At 40.8% G+C, this 21,436-nt stretch overlaps 1 protein-coding gene across 4 annotated transcripts in view; it reads left to right on the top strand.

Annotated features, from left to right (window-relative positions):
• Positions 1-21,436, top strand: part of Corin (corin, serine peptidase) — a 204,593-nt gene that overhangs the window by 48,219 nt on the left and 134,938 nt on the right. For 3 of the 4 annotated variants that reach the window (XM_030254695.1, NM_001122756.1, NM_016869.3), the window contains exons 3-4: positions 1,816-2,016; positions 20,880-21,087. In XM_030254695.1, coding sequence (XP_030110555.1) covers positions 20,888-21,087 — 200 coding nt within the window. In that variant the 5' untranslated portion in view covers positions 1,816-2,016; positions 20,880-20,887. The remainder of the gene's footprint in view (positions 1-1,815; positions 2,017-20,879; positions 21,088-21,436) is intronic. The other variant, XM_011240755.1, reaches the window with a different exon arrangement.

Raw genomic sequence — 21,436 nt, 5'->3', positions numbered from 1 at the left:
TTATTGAGCTTTTGAAGTGCGGTTTATGCAACAAGGAGACCCACACATGCATTTCTTGTGATCGGTGGTAGATTCTGAATCATTCGAAGATTGAAAACCGTGGAGGGGTCACCATGCTTTCTCGTGGGCCTGACATTTTCTCACAGCCATGCGTGCTTGAACAGTGTGTTACCTGCATCCAGAGGCTCGCTTTTGCGTCCAGCTCTTTACTTAGACTCCTTCTCCAGATGAAACTGTTGACCTCAGTTAGCCAGAGATGGCTGCTTTGCTATTTTGATTTGGAGTTAATGTTTTCCTCATGCAGAGAAAACGTATTTTTCATAGACTGATAGTAAACACTGCACTTGTATTTCTTTTGTGTTTAATGGTCGACAGGAAAAGTGAGAGCCAATTAGATCATTCACTGTAAATGGTTTTTTTAGGAAAAGACAACTGCCTTGGGTATTTCTAAGGATAGGTCAATATCACGTTTGTTTGTTTTCTTTGTTGGGCCTGACGACAGTGCAATGCTCACGAAGTACAGTCTTCTATTTTTATTGAGTTAAAAGTACATGATCTTGTACCCCTAGAGCTCCCTGGCACTAAACCACCAACCAAAGAAACACATGGTGGGACTCATGGCTCTAGCTGCATATGTAGCAGAGGATGGCCTTGTTGCTCATCAATAGGAGGAGACACCTTTTGTACTGTGAAAGTTCTATGCCCAGTATGGGGTAATGCCAGGGCCAGGAAGCAGGAGAATGCCAGGTGGGTTGGTGAGCAGAGAGGAGATAGGAGATTTTCGGAGGGGAAACCAGGAAAAGGGATAACATTTGAAATGTAAATAAAGAAAATATCTAATTTAAAAAAAAGTAAAAAAAAAGTGCATGATCTCTTTCAAGGTCTTAAACACTCTGATCGAAAAGAAAGAAGGACATTTTCAATAATCCTACATTTGACTCTCTGTTTTGTCAATGTGATCAATCAATAAGCTGATTTATTGTCTCTTTCTTATTCTTATATATTATCTTTTTGTGTTGTTCTGATTAAAGATGAAAGTAATTTATCCTATCCATTTCCTTTGTGCTATAATTGGAATTTAGTTCGTTTTTTAGTTTCTACCATATTTTGTGGTAAGTATTTGAGTCTGACTAGTTTTATTTATCTCCAAATTTAATCAAACTCTGGAGAAATGTAAGCCTGAAGGCAAGCATGTCTCCCTGCCTTTGGGTGGTAGGAATAGGATAGAGCCCTGTGGAGCATGGGTCCAGGGGCATGCAATGAGAAGTGACATGGAGAAACAGAGAGTGGGACAAGAACACCATCGGGATCACCATCTTTTATTCCTGGTGAGTCTCCATTGGGGTAGACGTGCCCCACAATCTTTGTGTTCCAGACACAGCTATAAATCTGAAGGGCTAGAGTAAGTAATGTTTTCCTTGAAGGCCATCTGACAACAGCACTTGTGACTTACAACCCCTTTGCCCAATTTCTATCTCCAAAGATATTTACATTACCATCAAAACAGTAGCAAAATTACAGTTATGAGGGAGCAATTAAAGTGATGGTTGGGGGTCACTGCACCATGAGGAACTGTATTAAAGGGTCACAGCGTTAGGAAGGTCAAGAACAATTGTGTGAGAAGTAATCATGTGCCACTGTCCCCATGAGGATGGTGTTTCTGAAAGTAGCTTGTGTCTTGCTTTTTGTGTTTGCCTGCATAAAATGACAGACAGGCAAATAACACTAACATTTCCTTGATGTTTACTTTAAAAAAAAACAATAGTACATTCAGATATGTTTCAAATATATATTTATATGTGTTTTGTCTTTCAGGAACATTAAAAAGGGTTTATTTCAAATCAAATGACAGTGAACCTTTGGTCACTGATGGGGAAGCTCGAGTGCCTGGTGTTATTCCTGTAAATACAGTTTATTATGAGAACACAGGGGCGCCCTCTCTGCCCCCCAGCCAGTCCACTCCAGCCTGGACACCGAGAGCTCCTTCTCCAGAGGACCAGAGTCACAGGAACACAAGTAAGTGTGAAGTTGCCAATCAAGAATGCCTTTGTGTCTATCACAACTGATGCTTACAGGTCACGTGGTGAGAGCCGTTCTTCCAGAAAGCTTAATGGGGCGCCTGTCCTTTACGTCTGAAATGCGATCAGGTCCACAGGCACCACTAAGACGGAGCAGCGAGTATAATAAGTCAACAACTCCGAGCTAGAGCCCTTTGTACAAGTTGCCCTAAGTAAGGGAAGTCACTTTTGTGTTCTCTGGCCCTTGCTAGAGGGATTCCCCATACATAGAGGAAGAGGAGAACGTGACTAAAAACTCACCCCTATTTGCTTTAGAGGTGAGTTTGTCTTGTCTGTGTCTTGCTTTCTTCTTTTATTAGTGGTGACAGTTACTGGACATCTTGGCAACTGCAAACAATCACACCTTCTGGAAAGTGGCACTTGCCAAGAACTCCTGCTGGGTGAACTCCAAGGCAGAGTTAGGATTTCCAGAAAAAGAGTTGGGCCAGAGAGAAAAGACAGAATAGGGAGACATCATACTATGGAATGTAACTCAACCCCTAGACGGCCCCAGACCTTCAGTAAAGTTATCCCACTTCCAGAAGACCTTGTGCAATATCTGTGTGTAAAGGGATACAAAAAAAAAAAAAAAGAAGGCCTTCTATGACATTGTCCTGTTGGTTTTTTTTTTTTAAATTCCCTTCAGCAAGGTGATGTCATCAGAAATGACAAAACACTCATCCATGCATGGTCACATTGTTTCCTCTCTCGTTCATGACACCCACAAAAGGAATCGCATCTTAGTCCCAGCCAGAGTATTTCTTTTCATAGGCAGGGAAAGCTGTAAGTTAACTTGGAGCTCTCACGGTGTGGCTTGGCCAGTGCTGGAGAGAAAGCAGAATTGTTTTGTCTCTCCAGTTCACGAAACCCAGTCTGCTTCCATTCCACTATTTCACAGTGTACGCATGGGTCTTAGCCATCTCTTACACTCAGTGTGCACCAGCGATCCAGGTGCAGGCAGGCTTGCGACCTGGATTGCAATATTGCAAAGCAGAATTATGCCACGTTAAAATGATTTTCAACGTGAGTTTAATTCCGAGGTTTCATATTTTGCTCTAGCACTTCATTTCTCTCAAGGACGGTGTTTTCCATCAGAAGTGAAGAAGCCATTTACATAAAAACAGCCCAGCTAACGAGGTTACAATTATGGCAACTGTCATTTTCTTCCTCTAAGTGGATTTGTCTGTAGGTTGAAAGTTCTGCCATTCATTAAGATTCAAATCAATTTGACAAGCACATACCCTGGAGAATAAAAGAAATACAGGGTGCCTGCTGTTTAGCTTGGAATTTTGATGGAACCCCTGACGTGGGTATTCTCTTCCTCTGGCTGGATAGGAACTTATTTTGACACAGAGATGAAATCCAGGTGAAATCACAGTGATTGCATGAGGAGAGGCTGAAGCCTTTGACAGTTTGCCCATCTGTGCTGTTGGTGTGCTTGACTGCTTGCCGAGGAGACTCCCAACCCACTGTTGATGTTAACTGGAACCGTTGGCCACTGGGAGCTTCTATTTTAAAATACTCTAGTGAGAATGCCAGTCTGGGATTCCTGAGTATTTGATGGTTTAGAAGGCATATTTGGGTGCGAGCCCCAAAGCTAACTGATGAGCACCACAGGATAGGCAAGCACGCGCTTCATTGTTTAAGACACAAAATCAAGTTGACGTGTCCCGTACCATTTAGCTGGCAACTGGTGGATGTGAAGCTGTGTCTCGGGTGTTGGGTCTCCTGGGCCAGTGCTCTCTCAGTGCCTTTTGCTCCTGGTAGAATTTATAGTTTATAGTGCTCAGAGTACTGTAACGGCACACAACTTAGCCTCTGGGGGAATAGAGTCATTGGCTTTTCACTCTTTCTGTTTTCTTTTGGTTTTAATGATGGCTGGCCGTGCTGTTCTTGATACAACAGCGACCACTTAAATGACTAGGTAAAGTGTATTCACTGAAAATATTTAATATATGTCGGTGGCATCTGATCACACTTCCACTGCTTGGTTTTATTTAACCAATGTTAAGATATCATTTAATGTCTTCTTTTCATATTAGCATCTGCCAGAAGAACTGGTTTCTCTCCCTGTGTTATTACTGTTCTCCAACTAAGAGTTTTAAATTTCCTAGTATATGTAAAAGCCATTTAAGTGTACTTTGATCACCAAATACCATGGCCAGATGGTCTACCTGGATTTCCTGACCAACTCTTATCCAAAGGTAGTTAGAAACGGTCTTGCTCCAGTACACTTTTTCTTGAGGGACCCTTTTATCATCGTCATGGCTGAGAATTCTGCACTTACAAAGTGTTAACTAGAATATACCACATAACTACTATGCCATAGCCACCAGCCTTTCTTCATGGGGGTAGCCTCACGTGACAGGCTGTACTTCTGGGCTTTCCTGATCCCTCACTGTGAACTCCAAGGGAGATGGAGAGAAGGAGGTGACCCACTGTAAACGTTAATGCTGTGTTTCAGCAAGAGACATGTTTCTAGGTTGCGTGCTATGTCTGGGTTCCATTTTATAACTTTTTTTCTTTATATACATTTTAAGTATTTAAACACATGTTGAAGGAAAGGGACGACTCGCTAGCAAGAGGTTGGCGATCACATAGAGTGTGGTTCACACTAAAGTAGACTGTTCTGGTGAAGTGTCAGAAAATGGATTGGTGTCCTGAGAACTTCCGGTGTTCTTTTCTCTTCTCAGGTCTCTGGTAGGCAGCCCCTAGGGGGGGAAAATAAGTGCTTTTAAAAAGCAAAACCAAACCAAAAGGACCTATAAGCAGAATGGGAGTTTGGTAGGAGGAAGGGCAGAGGTAGAAGATGGGTAAGAGACAGCAGAAGGAGATCTGTGGTCAGAATGCATTCTACACAAGGGTCAAATTGTTAAAGAACAAATTAACAAAGACAGTAACTGCTTCCTAAGACATTAGCAACATATTAAGTCCACCTTCCTGATATGTCCAAGTCAGCCATTTTTAATGTATTTATAAAGTTGTGCAATTATTACTACTACCTAATTTTATTTTATTTATTTACTGGCTACAAAACCTCTGCTCTATTGTTTCATATTCCCTTTTTATGCAATCCCTGACCTAAGCTAATAAAATTATGCCTCTCTGGGCTTGCTCATTTTGAAATTTGTGGGTGTGTCAAGCCTGAGGCCCATGGCCTGCATCTGGCCAAGGATAGCTATGAGCATGCCTCAAAATTCAGAGTTGATTTAGCACATCATGGAATGGGTTTTGTAACTCAGCTGTGTGGTCCTCTGTGTGGGCTTTGTCTGTGACCACGAGGTGCCTCAATGATCAAAAGCTGGACGCACGTGGAAGCTTATTAGACAACACAGGTTTCTCTCTATTTGGGTGCTTTCAGTATGTATCCGTATCACGTATGATGACTTCATCCTCTTTTTCAGTGCTAAGTAATATTCCATTGAATGGATATGAAATATTGTATCTATTCATCCTTCCAAGGATGGGTATCTCAGTTGCTCCTACCTTTTTTTTTTTTTTAGCACCCATGAACTATACTGCTGTGATTCTTGTACAAGCTGAGGTAGGACACATGCTTCCAGTTTTCAGTTTTCTTTGAGTTATAAGGGAAGCAAAAATGTATTATTTCTCTAATTTCCTAATAGTTTTCTGTCTGGTTGTTTAATTCACTGTGGACAGTGCGAATTGAAGCATCCAACTGTCCTCAAAATCATCATCATCATCATCACCATCACCATCATCATCATCATCATCGTATCAAGTTGCTTTGCTCATTTTCTGGGCCTTGGGGGTACATTTGAGTGATATAAGAATTCCACATAAAAATTTCTTAATTGTATATCTTTCTTTAAAGGGTTATAAAATAATTTAAGCATCTTCTACATCATGTGGCAACATAACATGTAACAGTCACCAGTATGGAGTTTTGGTGCTCATTTGAGTTTCTATCCATGAGTATATCACTGCGTACGCAGCTCTATTGCTTAATCATATGATAGCTGTAAGAAAGGAGCGATCGATGCACGCTTGCTTTTCTTCTCTATTGAAGACCAAACACGTTTCTGAAGGTTGCCTTCGTAATGGCTTAAATACAGAAAAATGGCCACACACCTTCATGACCCAGACAGCATAGTAGAAGCTTCCTGAATATGTTACTTATATTACAACACCCAACTTGGTACTCAGGGTATTTTAGCAAACAGTAGGCATATTAATTAATAGCCTAGTAATTTAAATTTTCTTTATAATATCCAGGGATTTATATCTAATTATATGCATGCTCCTAAAACTTTTTTGTGTGTGAAAAATGTTGTATATTAAATGACAGTTTTTTCAGTAGGAGAAAAGCTGCACCAAGCCCCAGCTCCAGTTACCTGTGTCACATTTCTTGAAACGCTGCTGCTCTATGGCAGAATTCTTAAGGTTTTTTTTGCCAAGACTCCTTTGGAAATCTGGAGAAGGCAATGCCTTTCCAGAATAATAGTTTGACCCTGAAATAAAATACACAGAGTTAAAATAATTAGAATAATATTTAAATGTAATCACTAACATGATAGAAATGTAAAACATCTGTTAAATAGTCAGATGCCTGTTTATTTATTAACACTTTAAATAGTGATTACTAGCAGTTGATCAGAAGCTAAATTTTTCTAACAGAGATGAAACATAAATAGGTTTTTTTTTAAACATCTGCAGCATCTCTATGTCAATTCATTAACATCTATGGTTTATGTATTGTTTTCTATATCTGTTACCCATGTTGGTAAATGAATTACCACAAATTTCAATCACAGATTGTAGAACAGAGATGCTACTTTGCTCTTATACAGTTCACTGAGAGCCCAAATTCTTTGTCTGACTGCTAAGGTCTACATTCTAATGAAGGGACCTTCATATAGAGAAGCATAATCTGGGGTGTCTAGCTGGCCTTCTGGCTCCTTAGGTCTTAGGATCGCTTGCAGAGTTGCTATGGTCATGACACATGAACATCTCCCCTTAAGTGTTCCACTGGGTACCAGGATTGCATCCAAATGGCCATAGCCAGTTGTTGAGTCTTACCAGGCCCCCTTCTCCATATTAAATCAAATTGTCCAGGCTGAAAGTACAGTTAGGAGATTTCGACATGACTGGTATAAGCATCTCACTATGAACAAGTGAATTGCTGGGTAATTGTTGCATGCAAGCTGTGGAATGCTCACTTGGGTGTCAGGTTTCTGGTGAAGACCTGGACAGCTAATGAGAGAGGAGGAAACGCTTCCCTGCTCTCCTTTCTTCCCTACCCCATCTTTTCATGCTTTCCCTGAGATGTATTAGATTTCCCAGAGACAGCAAACTTAATCTGATGAGCAGGGCTGGGCTTTGGAAGAGGAGAGGGGACAGTTTCTGTGTCACTCTTCTAATATCATCATGATCACCATCATTATCATTATCATTAATATCATCTTTATCATCATCATTTCGGGGATTGTCCTGCAACCGTTTCTCCTAAGCAAATCCTGACTTACCCCTCATGTAAATAGGTACCCCTAAAGGTCATGGTCCCACAGCAGATTGATATAGCAAATAAGAACAAGATCAGTCACACTGAAAATGTTTGTGGCTCAAATGTTTCCTATCCAGATCCATTGTCACTTCCCCTTTAGGAAGAACAGCCCAACACCCTTGATCCATCTAGAAAAAAAAAAAAATGCACGGTAGCACATTGATATCAGTAGGTCAAAAAAAAAAAAAATGATCCTGGCCACACTCAAAGCAGGAAGTGATCCTTTAGAAACCAAAGGCTCAGATACCAAGTGAAAACTCAAGCCAGGCTGAGCGGCCTGCTTCACTGTGTGTGTGACTATGTGATTCTTAAAGAATTGATACTGTGCATGATTTTTGGCCCCAGTCACTTGGTTTGCTGACTGTCTCAGGGATTTGGGTAGCCTCACCAGTGGGAGTCTGTTGGCTATTTCTTGTGTCTTTGAAGAATAAGCCTTTTCACATAGCTGTAGTTGAAAATGAGTACAGTGAAGAAATTTTCCAAACTCAAAGCTTTCTGTCTGTCCATGTTTGATGCAGACCATCCCTCATGTTTTTGTGTTGGCGTGTATTATTCCTTTATCTCGCTGCTTGGCAGTATTTCATGAACAGACTTTTGAACACGTGTTTATAATTAGGGTAAGCTGTGAAAACTTCTCCTGATGCCTATGTCCACTTCTGAGTTTTATGAGATATTTTGATTCCAGAGTGTTTGGTTTAACATTCTATGGGGTGTTTGTCTATCTGCAGTTATTTGTTGGGCACTCATTCTGGGTTGTCTCCATGGACCGTAAAGTTAAGTATGATAAAAACCTCATCCATCCAGCCCATGGCTGATAATTAATTGCCTTGAGACCTGAAGGTATTATTTATGGTTTGAGAGATTAAAAATATGATCCACTTGAATTCACCAAAAATATATATTTTGCTAACTTATTCAATTTTAATGTTATAAAAAAACCCATTTCCTCCCGATTGTTTTAATTATAATTATAAATTATATTTTAGTTTAAGGGTATAATCTATAGCTTCCATACTTAATTACATCAAACTCATATCCCTTTGTATGACAGACTTGCCTGTTCTTCTCTTCATTTGCTGCATTTCTGGGAAGGTTTCTGCAATGCTTGGTTTCCTACTGGAACACTTTCTACACGGCTACTCTGCTGTTACAACAGGCAGTAGCTAAAACCGTTGGTGCCTATGTCTTATTATAAAAGAGCTTCCAAATAGGTTTTGAAAGTCCATGAGCAACTTCCATAGACACTCCAGACTCAGAGATACAAAACCAAATGCATTATGGCTCGCAGTGTCCATACGTACTCTGTGGAACTTTGAATTTTCTTGAATTTTTCAACAAACTCTTATTATATTAGTAAACTAAAAAATGTATAACACATGTGTCTTCAGATGATAGAACCGAGACTTTACCATCCAAATTATAACAAATGGGAGGCCAACCTTGTATACATGGACATTTTATTACCTTACAAAGTTGGGAAGGTAGAATTTTACACCGCTCTCCTTAGAATTGCCTTTGAATTCTCCACTCATTTATTGAGAAGTCGGACTCAGCTTAGTTGGCTTTGGTTAGCGTTTGTACATTTGCTCTGCAGAACGTCCTCCAGGATACGCATTATCAGAGCCCCGATGTTTGATAAGCTGATGGCTGTTAAGCCACAGCAAGTATGTTATTTCACTATTTGTTGTTTAGCACCGATGGACGTTTTAAAATGAATTATGTAGGAAGATTTCTGTGAGAAAGAAATGGAGACCTCAAATCAGAAGTCCCTGCTTATTCTGGAGTTTAGGGATCAAGGGGCCCTGTGTCTGCTGACCATGTGAAGTAGAAGATCCTGGGGGTTACACAAGCACCATCAACCTCCGTAAACATGTGCGCCTACAGTTGTCAGCAGCATCCTTCCCATACAGAGTTCAGGACTCTGGGGCCCCATCAAGAACAATCACAATTATTATTCCTGTCATGTGACCCAAACAGATAATCGGTTTTTTCCAACTCTGGAACCATGAGCTAGAAATAAATACCCCCCCCCACCTCAGTCCTGCCATATCACACCAATGTAAATAGAACTAATACCTGTGTACTTCAAAAATTCTATATATTTGTTTACAGGCTCCTATGATGCATTTGTCACATGTCTTCCCTTATGGCCTTGCCTTGGAGATTCAGAACTCTAGTTATTCTTCAGACTACATGTTTGAGGTTTAAGGGATTCTAAGTTGGCGGGGCATCTGAACAAACATTTATGGGGATGTAATACACAGTTGATGGCATCGGAATCTGGTACACGAGGCTGCCTAAGGAAGCCTCCTGCTTCCCCTTATCTTACTTGGACACTCTCGTTAATTTTTGGAGGACACGAAATCCTTTCAAATCGGCTGGCCTCAGGAATGACTCTGACGGAACGTTCCCTTCTCTGTTAGTTGTCGAGTGTAGCAGATGACCGTCATCATTCCGCTCAGCTGATGTGTTTCTGACCTGGGTTGACTTTGCCCTACAGCAGGGAATAGACTAAGACTTCTGTCTAATTGGGCCATAGGTGAGGACTTGCAAACATTTTCTCCTCAATGCAAAGTCCTGGCTCTGAAGTATGAGAAAAAGCTGTTGTCACGGTATCTGGGTTTCTCTTTGTGACTGACATTTGTGTGTGTGTGTGTGTGTGTGTGTGTGTGTGTGTGTGTGTGTGTGTGTGTGTGTATGTGTATGTATCTATGTATGCATGTATGTATGTATTTATAGAGAATACATACCAGGTATCTTTTAACAACTTTCAACGTGTATAATACATATCAGTACCTGTACTCATAGTATTGTACAATAGGCCTACCACAGTCATTCTCCCAGTCTTACTGAAATTTTGTGCCCTGTAAACAATGTCTCCCAGTGATCACCTCTTCTCACACCAGCCCCTGGCAACTATAATATTACTTTGGTCTTAAAAATATTTTAAATTATTATTATGTTTTATTTTATTCTATGTGTATGAGTGTTTTGTCTGCATGCATGTCTGTGTACCGTGTGTGTGAACAGTTCCCCAGAGGCCAGAAGAGAGAGTTGAATGTCCCGGAACAGTAACTACACGTGTTAACCACATGTTGGTGCTAAGAATTGAAACTCGTCCTCTGGAAGAGGAATCAGTGCCCTTGACCCCTGAGCCATCTCTCCATCCCTGATATAAATCTGTTCTTGATAGCTTGACATTTTTAGATTTCACATATGAGTAAATTCATGCGATTGTTTGATTTTTGTGCTTAGCTTTATTTCATTTAACACAATGTTCTCCAGGTTCACCCATGTTGCTGCAAATGACAGAGTTTGAAACCACGACTTCAGTTAGACAAGCAATCCACCACTGAGCTATATCCCCAGCCAAAGACTTTCTTCTTTTGAAAAGGATGAACAATATTCTATAATATACCCAACATCACATAATTTTATAAGTTTATATCGTTGGCTGAGTCGAAATATTAGCTCTTACAAATAATGTTGATGAGACATCTATTTAATAGTCTGATGTTTTTATCCTTTATTTATCTATGATTGGAATGTCTGGATCATTTAGTAATTGTATTTTTAATGTTTTGAGAAACTTCTTTCCACTATATCTATATTAATACATACCACATATTCACCAATATTTGCCATTTTCTTTCTTTTTAAATAAGAACCAGTCTAGCAGGTATGAAGTTATGTCTTTTGTGGTTTTAATTAACATTTTATGTGGTGACTAGCAATATTATACTTCTTTTTTATGTAGTGTGTTTTCTTTTGAGAATTGTTCAGCTAGATGCTTGGACTTTTTTGATAATCGGATTTTTTTTCTTGTTAAATTCTTTCTGTATTTAAGGCATTAACTCTGATCCAGATAAGAATCAGATTCATGATTTGCAAATATTTTTCTCTTACTTCATAGGGGCCTCTCTGTAATGTTGATTGCTTCCTTGTCTGTGCAGAAGGCGTTTAGCTTGACATAGTACCATTTGTCTGTCTTGTCTTGTGCTCTCTGCACTTTGGATAGCATATTCTTAAGTTATTGCTCAGGCCTAGGCCACTGTAGATTGTTCTTGTGTCTTCCTACAGTTCCAAGTTTTATCTTTAAGTTTTTGATCCATTTTGAATTGGTTTTGAATATGGCGTGAGATCAGGATCCATTTGAGTTAGACTGCACGTCAGTACCTGTTTTTCTTAACCCTGTTGAAGAGTTCATCCTTTCTCTATTACTTGTTCTTGGCATCTTTATCAAAAGTAATTGATGGCACATATGTGGATTTGTTTCTGAGTCTCCATTCCATTCCAGTAGTGAGAGATTTTTGTTTTTGTTTTTGTTTTTTTGAGACAGGGTTTCTCTGCATAGCCTTGGCTGTCCTGGGTCTCACTCTGTAGATCAGGCTGGCCTCGAACTCAGAAATTCACCTGCCTCTGCCTCCCGAGTGCTGGGATTAAAGGTGAGCACCACCACTTCCCCGGGCGAGAGATATTCTAGATTGAATTAACTGAGTGAGGCTCACACCGACGTAGGTGGCGCTGTTTTCTGGAATGGAGTCCCAGCTAGTGGAGAATCCAGCATTAGCTTCTGTGTGCTCCAGGCTGCAGATGCGCAATGTGCCCAGCTGTCTCATGAGCAGCTGCCTGACGCCCCTCCCCCAATACGCGCCCTGATGGACTGTATCCAGCATCCTCTCAATGTAAGATGGGACAAACCCTTCTTTCCTAAAGTTGCTTATGAGGCATTTGGCCACTGTAAAGAGAAAACTAAGTAGTACTGTTGTTGCTTTTAGAGATCTCTCAGCTTTGTGAGTGGTCTGTTTCTCAGACCCAGAGCAGCGAGCTTTCACAAGAGTTTGCAGAGCCTCCTACAGTTGTCACTCAGTACTGTTCTTTGTGCTCCCACTGTCCTGAGGGTGCTCTGTGGCACTCTGTGTGCCGTGTTTCCTCTTCATATTTCTCCCCCTCTTGAACTTGGTTCAAAGAGCCTCTGCCTTCCCTTTACTCTGGTGAGATCTCCTGCTAAAGCCAACGAGAATGACAGAAGGTCAAGGGTGTAGCTTTGTAGAGACAGGAAAGAGAGGCTCCCCTCTCAACTACAGAGGTACTGTCCAGACAGTAGTCAAAGACATAAATAGATCTTATGAAGGCAACAGTGTGGGCCACCTCCCACACTGTCAAGACATCTAGGGAACAGGTTATTGAAATCAATAGCAGCAATGTTAGTCAGCAGCAGAAACAAGGCCATTGTGTCTCAGATACCCTGGCTTTCTAAAGCTACTTGGCTATCATTCAATAAAAAAAAAAAAGTCTTTTAAAGCCAAGAGGTTTTTCGATTTAGTCTCATCTATTATTCTTTGAATAATTATTGGGTATACCCCCAGTGACATTCTAGTGAAGAATTCATTTCTTCGATGTGGGAGGGTGGTGGGATCAGGTCTCTAAGGAACATACAGTTGCTTGACTTTCGTTTCTTTGGCATGCATGCAGTGGAAACTCTACTTTGAGTTGGGAACTTTCTCCTGCTCTGGCGGAGTGTGATACTATGTTCTGTGATTCTGGGCAGTGACAAACCCCCAGCTTCCAGTCAGCCACCTAGTCACACAGGCAAGCAACTGCTGCTGGCTCTACACTGCCACACACACACACACACACACACACACACACACACACACACACACACACACGACTTTTGATTTATACTGCCTGGGATTCCTAGGGCCTGACATAGGTCAAACAGACACTTCACCACTGAACAATTCCCCAGCCTGCTTTTAATATATTTTTTTCCATGTTGCTTTGAGATAGGATTTCACTAAGTCATGCAGGCTCGCCCTGAGCTCATTCTGTAGTCCATGTGAACCTTGAACGCATGTTCCTCTTGCTTCTGTCACCTGGGTAGCTAGGGTTACACTTTATGCCAACAGCCCTGGCTGATACTTGCAAATTTCAATAAATTTATCAGTACATCATGAAGGTGAGGTCCATCTGTATTTGTCAGTGCTACTATGAAGATAATACTTGACATACTGTGAAAAGATGCAGGGACACTTTAAATGGGATGCTCCTGCGATATGTTTGCTGTCTGGAAAGGTTAGCTCTCTGAATCAGACCACTGCTGTGGCTCTCTACCCTTCAGGGGCAGTCTAGCTTCTATAATTAAGCCAGTGGCAAGAAGGGAAGTGCTCCCTTTCAATGATCTCATTTGATGATTATGAATCCCCAGCAAATAATATAAAGTGATGTCAATTTAAGTATCTCAATAGACACAATGAAGACAGGGGACAGAGAGCAAACTTTGAGTGGGAGAATAACTTCAGAGAATCTCAAAGAGCTGGGTCAAATCATTCCTTTTGGCATCTGAAGCTTACATGTTTGGTGCTTGAATTTTTAGCTTTGTGATATTTCTTAAAGGAGGAATTTACTTTCAAAACTGTCAGTTTCTATACTAATCAGAGTTTCTCCAAATAGTAATTAAGCTCATTTGTGAATAACAAACCCTGCTATGGGAATAAGCCTGCCATAGTGAACTACGTGTATTTCCAGAGGTGGAAGCAAGAGGCAGCTTTGGTTAGGTGGAAGGGGGATTGCATACCTTGCAATAACAGTCCTTGACTAAAGTGATTAGCTCTACAGGGGTGACTACACAAGGGTAGCATCAATCCATGATGAAAGAAATGGCTGCTGCACAGATGTCCCTGCAGATACAACTTTGTGTAAGCTTGCAGTGGCTCTTGTGCAAGGTTGTGGTCCTGACAGTCTTTTGTGATGGTTACTCTTGCCAGCTTTTAATCAATGAGATGAGAGGTCTTGGTGGATAACATCTGGGATTAATTTATTACATATTTTATTGTTAGAGCTAACAGAGAGACTCCATTTTGATTCTGACTAATAGTAGTCCTCAGTTCATTCTGGTCGTGGTGAGCATCTCTCTCCAGGGAGGTACGTCCCTGATTTGGTTCCTTCTGAGCATCAGCATCGTGGGCATGTGTCTCGTTGTATAGGCCAGGCAGTGTATATTTGTTTTGTGTCTTCTCTCCCACCAGACCACAACGTTTCAAAGGCTGGGATCTTACTTGCTTCTTACCACTTTCTTTGTGCCTGGCACACACCAGGAGTCCAACAGGGATTGGTCATGTGAGGAGAGAGACCTCTGTGGAAGTCAGACCAATGGTACATGGGGCTCCTCGGAATGAATATACATTAGGTGAGAAGATGCTGATGATGCTTGGTGTCCGAGGCAGCGACTGGTGGAAAGGGACTGGAGTGGGGAGTGAGGTACATGGTGTTAGAGTTCTGCCTTGCCGTTTGCCAGCTGTGTGGACTCTTAGGGAAACGACTCCACCTTGTTTCCTCAGCTGTGAATCTGAGATAACAAGCTGTAGGCAGAGCAAATGAACTAACAATGCGTGAGACTGGGCTGAGAACAGTGCCCGGAGGGCTATGGTCGCTCAGTCAATACTGAGCACGAAAATACACAGACAGAAGCGAACTTGAGAATGTTCACAACAATGTCACCATACAAAGGGCTGAGGACCACATGGGAAGTAGCATCCAAATTAATAACAGACTTTATGAGAGGAGCCAAAGGAGAGATTGGAAAGAAGACCAACATTTTCATGACTTTCTCCCCAAACTACTGAGCAGCACTGTGTACAGAGCTTCACTTCTTGATTTCCAGATCCACAGGCTCTGGAGACAGGGCAAACAAATGTAGGGCCATTGCCAGGGGAAAGCTCTGAGGTAAAACCCAGAACTTAAAATGATGCATTTTGGGCAAGTTAAGGCAAACTAATATCTCTGGCACAATCTTCTCTCCTGGTATGATGTTCAGACTAGGCATTCTTTAATTAAATATGCAAGTGTATCAAGGCAAACAGAAGCTCCACCCACGTTTCCTGGAAGGATATTAGACAGCAGATAGTAAAATTCTATAGAAAAAAGATTTTTCATGTTTTAAAAATTTGACCACTCTTGCCTCTCATGTGATAGTGTTACATATTTACTGTGGTTTTGTTACAACTTTTTTTTATTAAAAAAAAAACCAGATTTTATTTAATTTAGCAAACATTTAAAAGAAAGCACAGTTGAAACAAATGTGAGTCAAAAATAAACAACCACTTACATCGATCAAAAATGAGACCATTTTTTGATGACAGATGATAAAGAATACTACTGATAAAATGGGAAAACCTAGTGCTAAATGCTATGAAATGGATCTGTTTATTTCCTTCCCATAAACTCTCAAATTTCCTTCCCAGGCAATATAGGCCATGAATATCACCATTTAAAAACTTACTTCCACTTTTTTTCTTTATTTATTACGTATTTTCCTCAATTACATTTCCAACGCTATCCCAAAAGTCCCCCACAAGCTCCCCCACCCTCCCACTCCCACTTCTTGGCCCTGTACTGAGGCACATAAAGTTTGCACAACCAATGGGCCTCTCTTTCCACTGATGGCCAACTAGGCCATCTTCTACTACATATGCAGCTAGAGACACGAGCTCTGGGGGGTACTGTGTAGTTCATATTGTTGTTCCACCTATAGGGTTGCAGATCCCTTTAGCTCCTTGGTTACTTTCTCTGGCTCCTCCATTGGGGGTCCTGTGATCCATCCTGACTGTGAGCATCCACTTCTGTGTTTGCTAGGCCATAGCATAGTCTCACAAGAGACAACTATATCTGGGTCCTTTCAGCAAAATCTTGCTAGTGTATGCAGTGGTGTTTGGAAGCTGATTATGGGATGGATCCCTGGATATGGCAGTCTCTAGATGGTCCATTCTTTCGTCTCAGCTCCAAACTTTGTCTCTGTAACTCCTTCCATGAGTGTTTTGTTCCCAATTCTAAGAAGGGGCAAAGTGTTCACACTTTGGTCTTCATTCTTCTTGAGTTTCATGTGTTTTGCAAATTGTATCTTATATCTTGGGTATTCTAAGCTTCTGGGCTAATATCCACTTATCAGTGAGTACATATTATGTGAGTTCTTTTGTGATTGGGTTACCTCACTCAGGATGATGGAGGAATATCACTTTAAGGTTAGTTTCTCAGAACCTTAGATTTTTCTATGCTAGTGTAATCTATTTAACCATTTATTCTTGTTCTGCATTTAAACTAGTCACATACATATAAAGTTTGACTCTAATTCCTGAGTCCCGAATCCTGACCAAAGAGTACTTATTTTTTTCCTTTTCTTTTCTTGGATATTTTATTTATTTACATTTGAAATGTTATCCCCTTTCCCAGTCCCCCCACTCCAAACTCCCTATCCTATTCCCCTCCCCCTGCTTCTGTGAGGGTGTTCCTCCACCTACTCACTCACCCACTCCTGCCTCCTTGCCCTGGCATTGCCCTGCACTGGGGCATTGAGCCTTCATGGGGCCAAAGTCCTCTCCTCCCACTGATGTCTGACAAGGCCATCTTCTGGTACATATGCAGCTGGAGCCATGGGTTGCTCCATGTGTACTCTTTGGTTGGTGGTTAAGTCCCTGGGAGCTCTGGGGGGGGGGGGAGGGTCTGGTTGGTTGATATTGTTGTTCTTCCTACGAGGTTGCAAACTCCTTGAGCTTCAAATTACAAGAGCACTTTCTACAGAAGACCAACCTTTAGTTTTAAACTCTGGCATTGAAATCCCAGTGTCTAAATCCATGAGATAGGATCAGGGACAAACCCAGTCTGATCTAGAAAACTGCTCTGCTGGGCTCTGACAGTCATGAGACTGTCAGGAGCACCGTGCTCTCAAAGCTTAGCATCCTCTTGAATGGAAGATCTCTGTTATTCAATGCATACTCTGACATCTGTTATTGCACCATTTCTAACTAGAAACAGTGTCTTAGACTGAAGGCACCAGTGAGACTCAACAGCTCACCAGAAATACGCTGGATCCTGTACTAGTTTTCCTCCTTCCGGGTCCAATTTTCAGATTCTCCTCCCCAGCCTTGCACTTGATGTGACTTCTTCAAAAGGAAACACAATAATCAAACCATGATGTCTATAAGGAACACTAAGGCCAATTATGTCTGCCGTGTTTTGTATGTGCTCTCGTGCGTCAGTCCTGACCTCTAATTTCCATGGGACTCACTACTAAGTTGTCTCAGGAAAGAAAAATAGGCCCTGCTTGTTCTCTGCCCTATGAAAAGCAAGTTTGATGTTGTAGTAGCTTAAATGAGCCCCTTTTCAAATGGCTGGTCTGCATCCCCACAGAGAAGAAGTGACTTTTCATGGTGCACAGCATGTAGCTGGCTTAGGAAATCAATTTCTGCTGGAGAGAATGTGTACACACACATTTTCAAAGACAATGGAGTATTCTAGGAAGAAGTAATATTTGAGTTGTATGTTGAGGCAGGAGGGATAATAAGCAATAGACACCATTGTGTGCATATGAAAGAGTTGAAGTTAATATCCTTAGAAAATAATTCCTTTTTATGTTTGTTGGCCATGAGTGGATTCTTAGCTAGGTCTGTTGAATATTCTTGCCCAACCTTAAGTTTTACAGACTTCCCTCCTCCCTTGCAATTATAAAGCAATCTCCATGGTCAATGTACCAGCCAGCACTGTCTTCCTAGACGCCATCTGATTCCAACCTAAAATGTATATGTCTTCACCATCAAAATGGGCACTTTCTCAGTGTGTCTTTCATTCTTGTTCTCTGTACATTAAGTTCTTGCCTATTTTGGGTCCTTTGGGGTTTGCTGTGCTATTAACAGGTATGGAATACCAAGGAATTGGGCAGAGTACTTAAATCCCAGCTTCATGCCTGTTACTAACTTTGTATGTTTCTGTAAGCCATTTTTAAATATTTTCGTCTGCCTATTTATCTGCCTATATATTATCTTTCTATCTAACTACATATGTATGGAAGCTGTACCTTTTTCATCCATAATTAGAAAATTTGTGCTGTAGTGTTAGGCTTGAATTTTATGATGGAATTGTGCTTTGGAAAATTAGTCTAGGGGTATAAGAAATTGTTCTTTATGTCTATGTAAGTTATTTGAGATTTTAAAGATTTTATAGTCATAATTCATCATTACTATAGAATTCTGCAGAGAGTACCACCAACACAAAGGCCCTTACTAGATGTGATCCTACCCTACCCCCATTTTTGAGCACCCAGAAACATGGGGCAAAATATACTTCTTTTCTTTGTAACTTACTCTACAAAATGCTGGTATCAGCAACAGAAAAATGGTCTGACAGATACACAGGCATTGTGACATATTCTTGCCAGCCTTTCCTCTCTAGGGACATTAATAATTAGTTTTTGGAAACTACTTTTAATATATTAACTCTGATGTGCATCCAGGTAGAAGCTACTCAGAAGTCTAGCATTTGGTCTTCACAGCTGTCCTGGAAGGAAGGCTTTAGTCTTCTGAAATTGAATTTCCTCTTATTTAGTATAGGCCAGATAGATGTCTCTTCTCTGGGTTGTGGAAGTGACATAGCTATGGCCCAGGAGGTATGGGTGCTCTTTCTGGATCTCAGCACCCACCAAGCTGGTTCTCAGCAAATGGCATATGTCTAGATGGAGAAACATTTACTCTCAGCTTGTTCACAGAAACTTCATGTAGAGTTATGTGTACAAAGTGGATCCTCTATCTCCTTGTTCTTCCAACCTACAGTGTCTTTTTTTCACACTGAAGTGTGTTTTAACTTTCATTCCCAAGTAGATTGAGTGATATATTCATGAAACCTGTTCAGAATGTCCCATCTCTGTTCTGTGTGTATGTGTGTGTGTGTTTATGTTCCAGTATCTATTTGAACAATTTCTTTCTCTGCAAGTTCTTCATTCTCATCTTGTATTTTGAAGATAAGGAGGCACATGAAAGTATTGTGGCTTTAACTTCTTTGTCATGTTTACATTAAGGTTCTGTGTATAGAGACATTTATTTCCAGCTGCCTTCCAAAATGGGAACCACATTTTGATCTTGTGCCACTGAGCTTAGCATATTTGAGTGATCAATGAATATCCTCTAAAAATGGGAGATGGTATCTTTTGAAGAAGCATAGGGCCCTTTGATCAAACAACTACATTTGGGGGGAGGGCTTCCTATAGGACCTTGGAGGGTTGCAGAGTAGTTGGAAGAAAAGCGGGATAAGAAATGTACTTGAAAGAAGATAGAATGATTTCAAAGTAGATCCGAGCTATGTCTGAAAGAGTGGGTGACGCTAAACTAGAAAGCACATTTATCTCTCACATCTTACAGATGGAGAGTGGTGTTTGGCCATCTTACTAAACTGCAGGCTTGTCTGTCAACACTGGTTTTGTTAATATGAAGTTAACCATATGTATGGAGAGAATATTATCATAATTTCTCTGGAAATGATTTGGTACCCAGAAGAGATGTTCCAGTTTTTGCTGAAAAATGTCCCTCCTATTTTTTCCTCCATTAAAAGAAAGTTAATCATTTCACTATATTTCTGAAGCTTGTGAATTTTGTGTTTTAAACATTAACAACTTTAAATTAATTTAAAACACTAAATGGTTCTTAAACCAATTCAAGAGTATAGAATAAAATGAAGAAAAGCCTCTCAAAATTCCATTTTGTGAACCCATGTCAACATTTTGATTTATGTAAGAGCAAGCAGACAAGTTCTTGGGGTGGTAGAATTGTGTGGGTCATGGAGGAGACGGTGTCTATCAGAACTGACCATCAAGGAAAGCAAGCTTAGAGGTTCCAACGTGACTGGGAAACATGCTCCTAGGCTGGATTGCAGATCCGAGCACCAGCGTATGCATTTGTTAGACTGGTTTCTGTCATCAAGTGCTGTTTTTACTTATTAGATTATGACCACCATTCCATAGGATTCAGTGGTCTTCCAAAGCATTTCGCATATCGTAGAGTTAAGCATTCCATTGTCTGTAGTCATATGCTTAAGTCAATCTTCACTGCTGAAGGCTTGGGTTTCTGTCTTTGAAAAGTCTAAGCTACGTATGATCCATGTACACAAATCTACATCCATGGCCAGGATTATTTTCTTATGATAAGTTCTTTTAAGTGGCATTGGAATGTCAAAGAACATGGATATATAAACACCAGGAAGCATATTAGCCTTCCCAGGTAGGGGATATACAGCAGCTTCCTACGGGAGAATTGTCTACATTTTTTAAGGAAACGCCTGTTCCCCCTTAATAAATATCACTAAGCTGATTTCATTGTTGTACTGACATATACTTATGTGCATAATTGTCTATGTGATAGTTGTACTATAATATAGGTGTAAGGCATATGAAGTCCTTAACCTGGCATGTTATGTAAGCTTACAGATACAGATTTCTTATTCGACTTCTAACTGTGAGTGTCTCCACTTCCCAGGCACCTGCATGAACATCACTCACAGCCAGTGTCAAATTCTGCCCTACCACAGCACGTTGGCACCTCTCTTGCCAATTGTCAAAAACATGGACATGGAGAAGTTCCTCAAGTTCTTCACGTACCTCCATCGCCTCAGTTGCTATCAACATATCCTGCTCTTCGGCTGTAGCCTCGCCTTCCCTGAGTGCGTTGTTGATGGCGATGACAGGTATTTTGGAGCCATATCATTCCGTGATAAGAGCGCAGTTATTCTGGAGACAAGAGGGACAAATCATCCTGTTATTAACTTTCCTTTTTTATTGCTTTTAGGGGGAGAAGGGACCCACATCTGTCATAGTTAATTGCGAGTCTCTGTATTTAGAAAATCCAGATTCATGTTTTACGGGAAGAAATTATCCATATTTTAGTGGTTGCTTTCAGGGGACACTCAATTGCTGTTTCACTGAGAGTCTGACAAGGGAAAAGTGTACTCAAAGGTATAGCTGAAATGTTTGTTAGTGAGGTTTTTTTAAATGGAGGTATGCAAGGGGGGTGGTAGGGGACAATTAAGTAATAAG

This window comes from Mus musculus, chromosome 5 (assembly GCF_000001635.26).
Source record: "Mus musculus strain C57BL/6J chromosome 5, GRCm38.p6 C57BL/6J".
Taxonomy (NCBI): Eukaryota; Metazoa; Chordata; class Mammalia; order Rodentia; family Muridae; genus Mus; species Mus musculus.
This window is presented reverse-complemented; position numbering and strand designations above follow the sequence as displayed.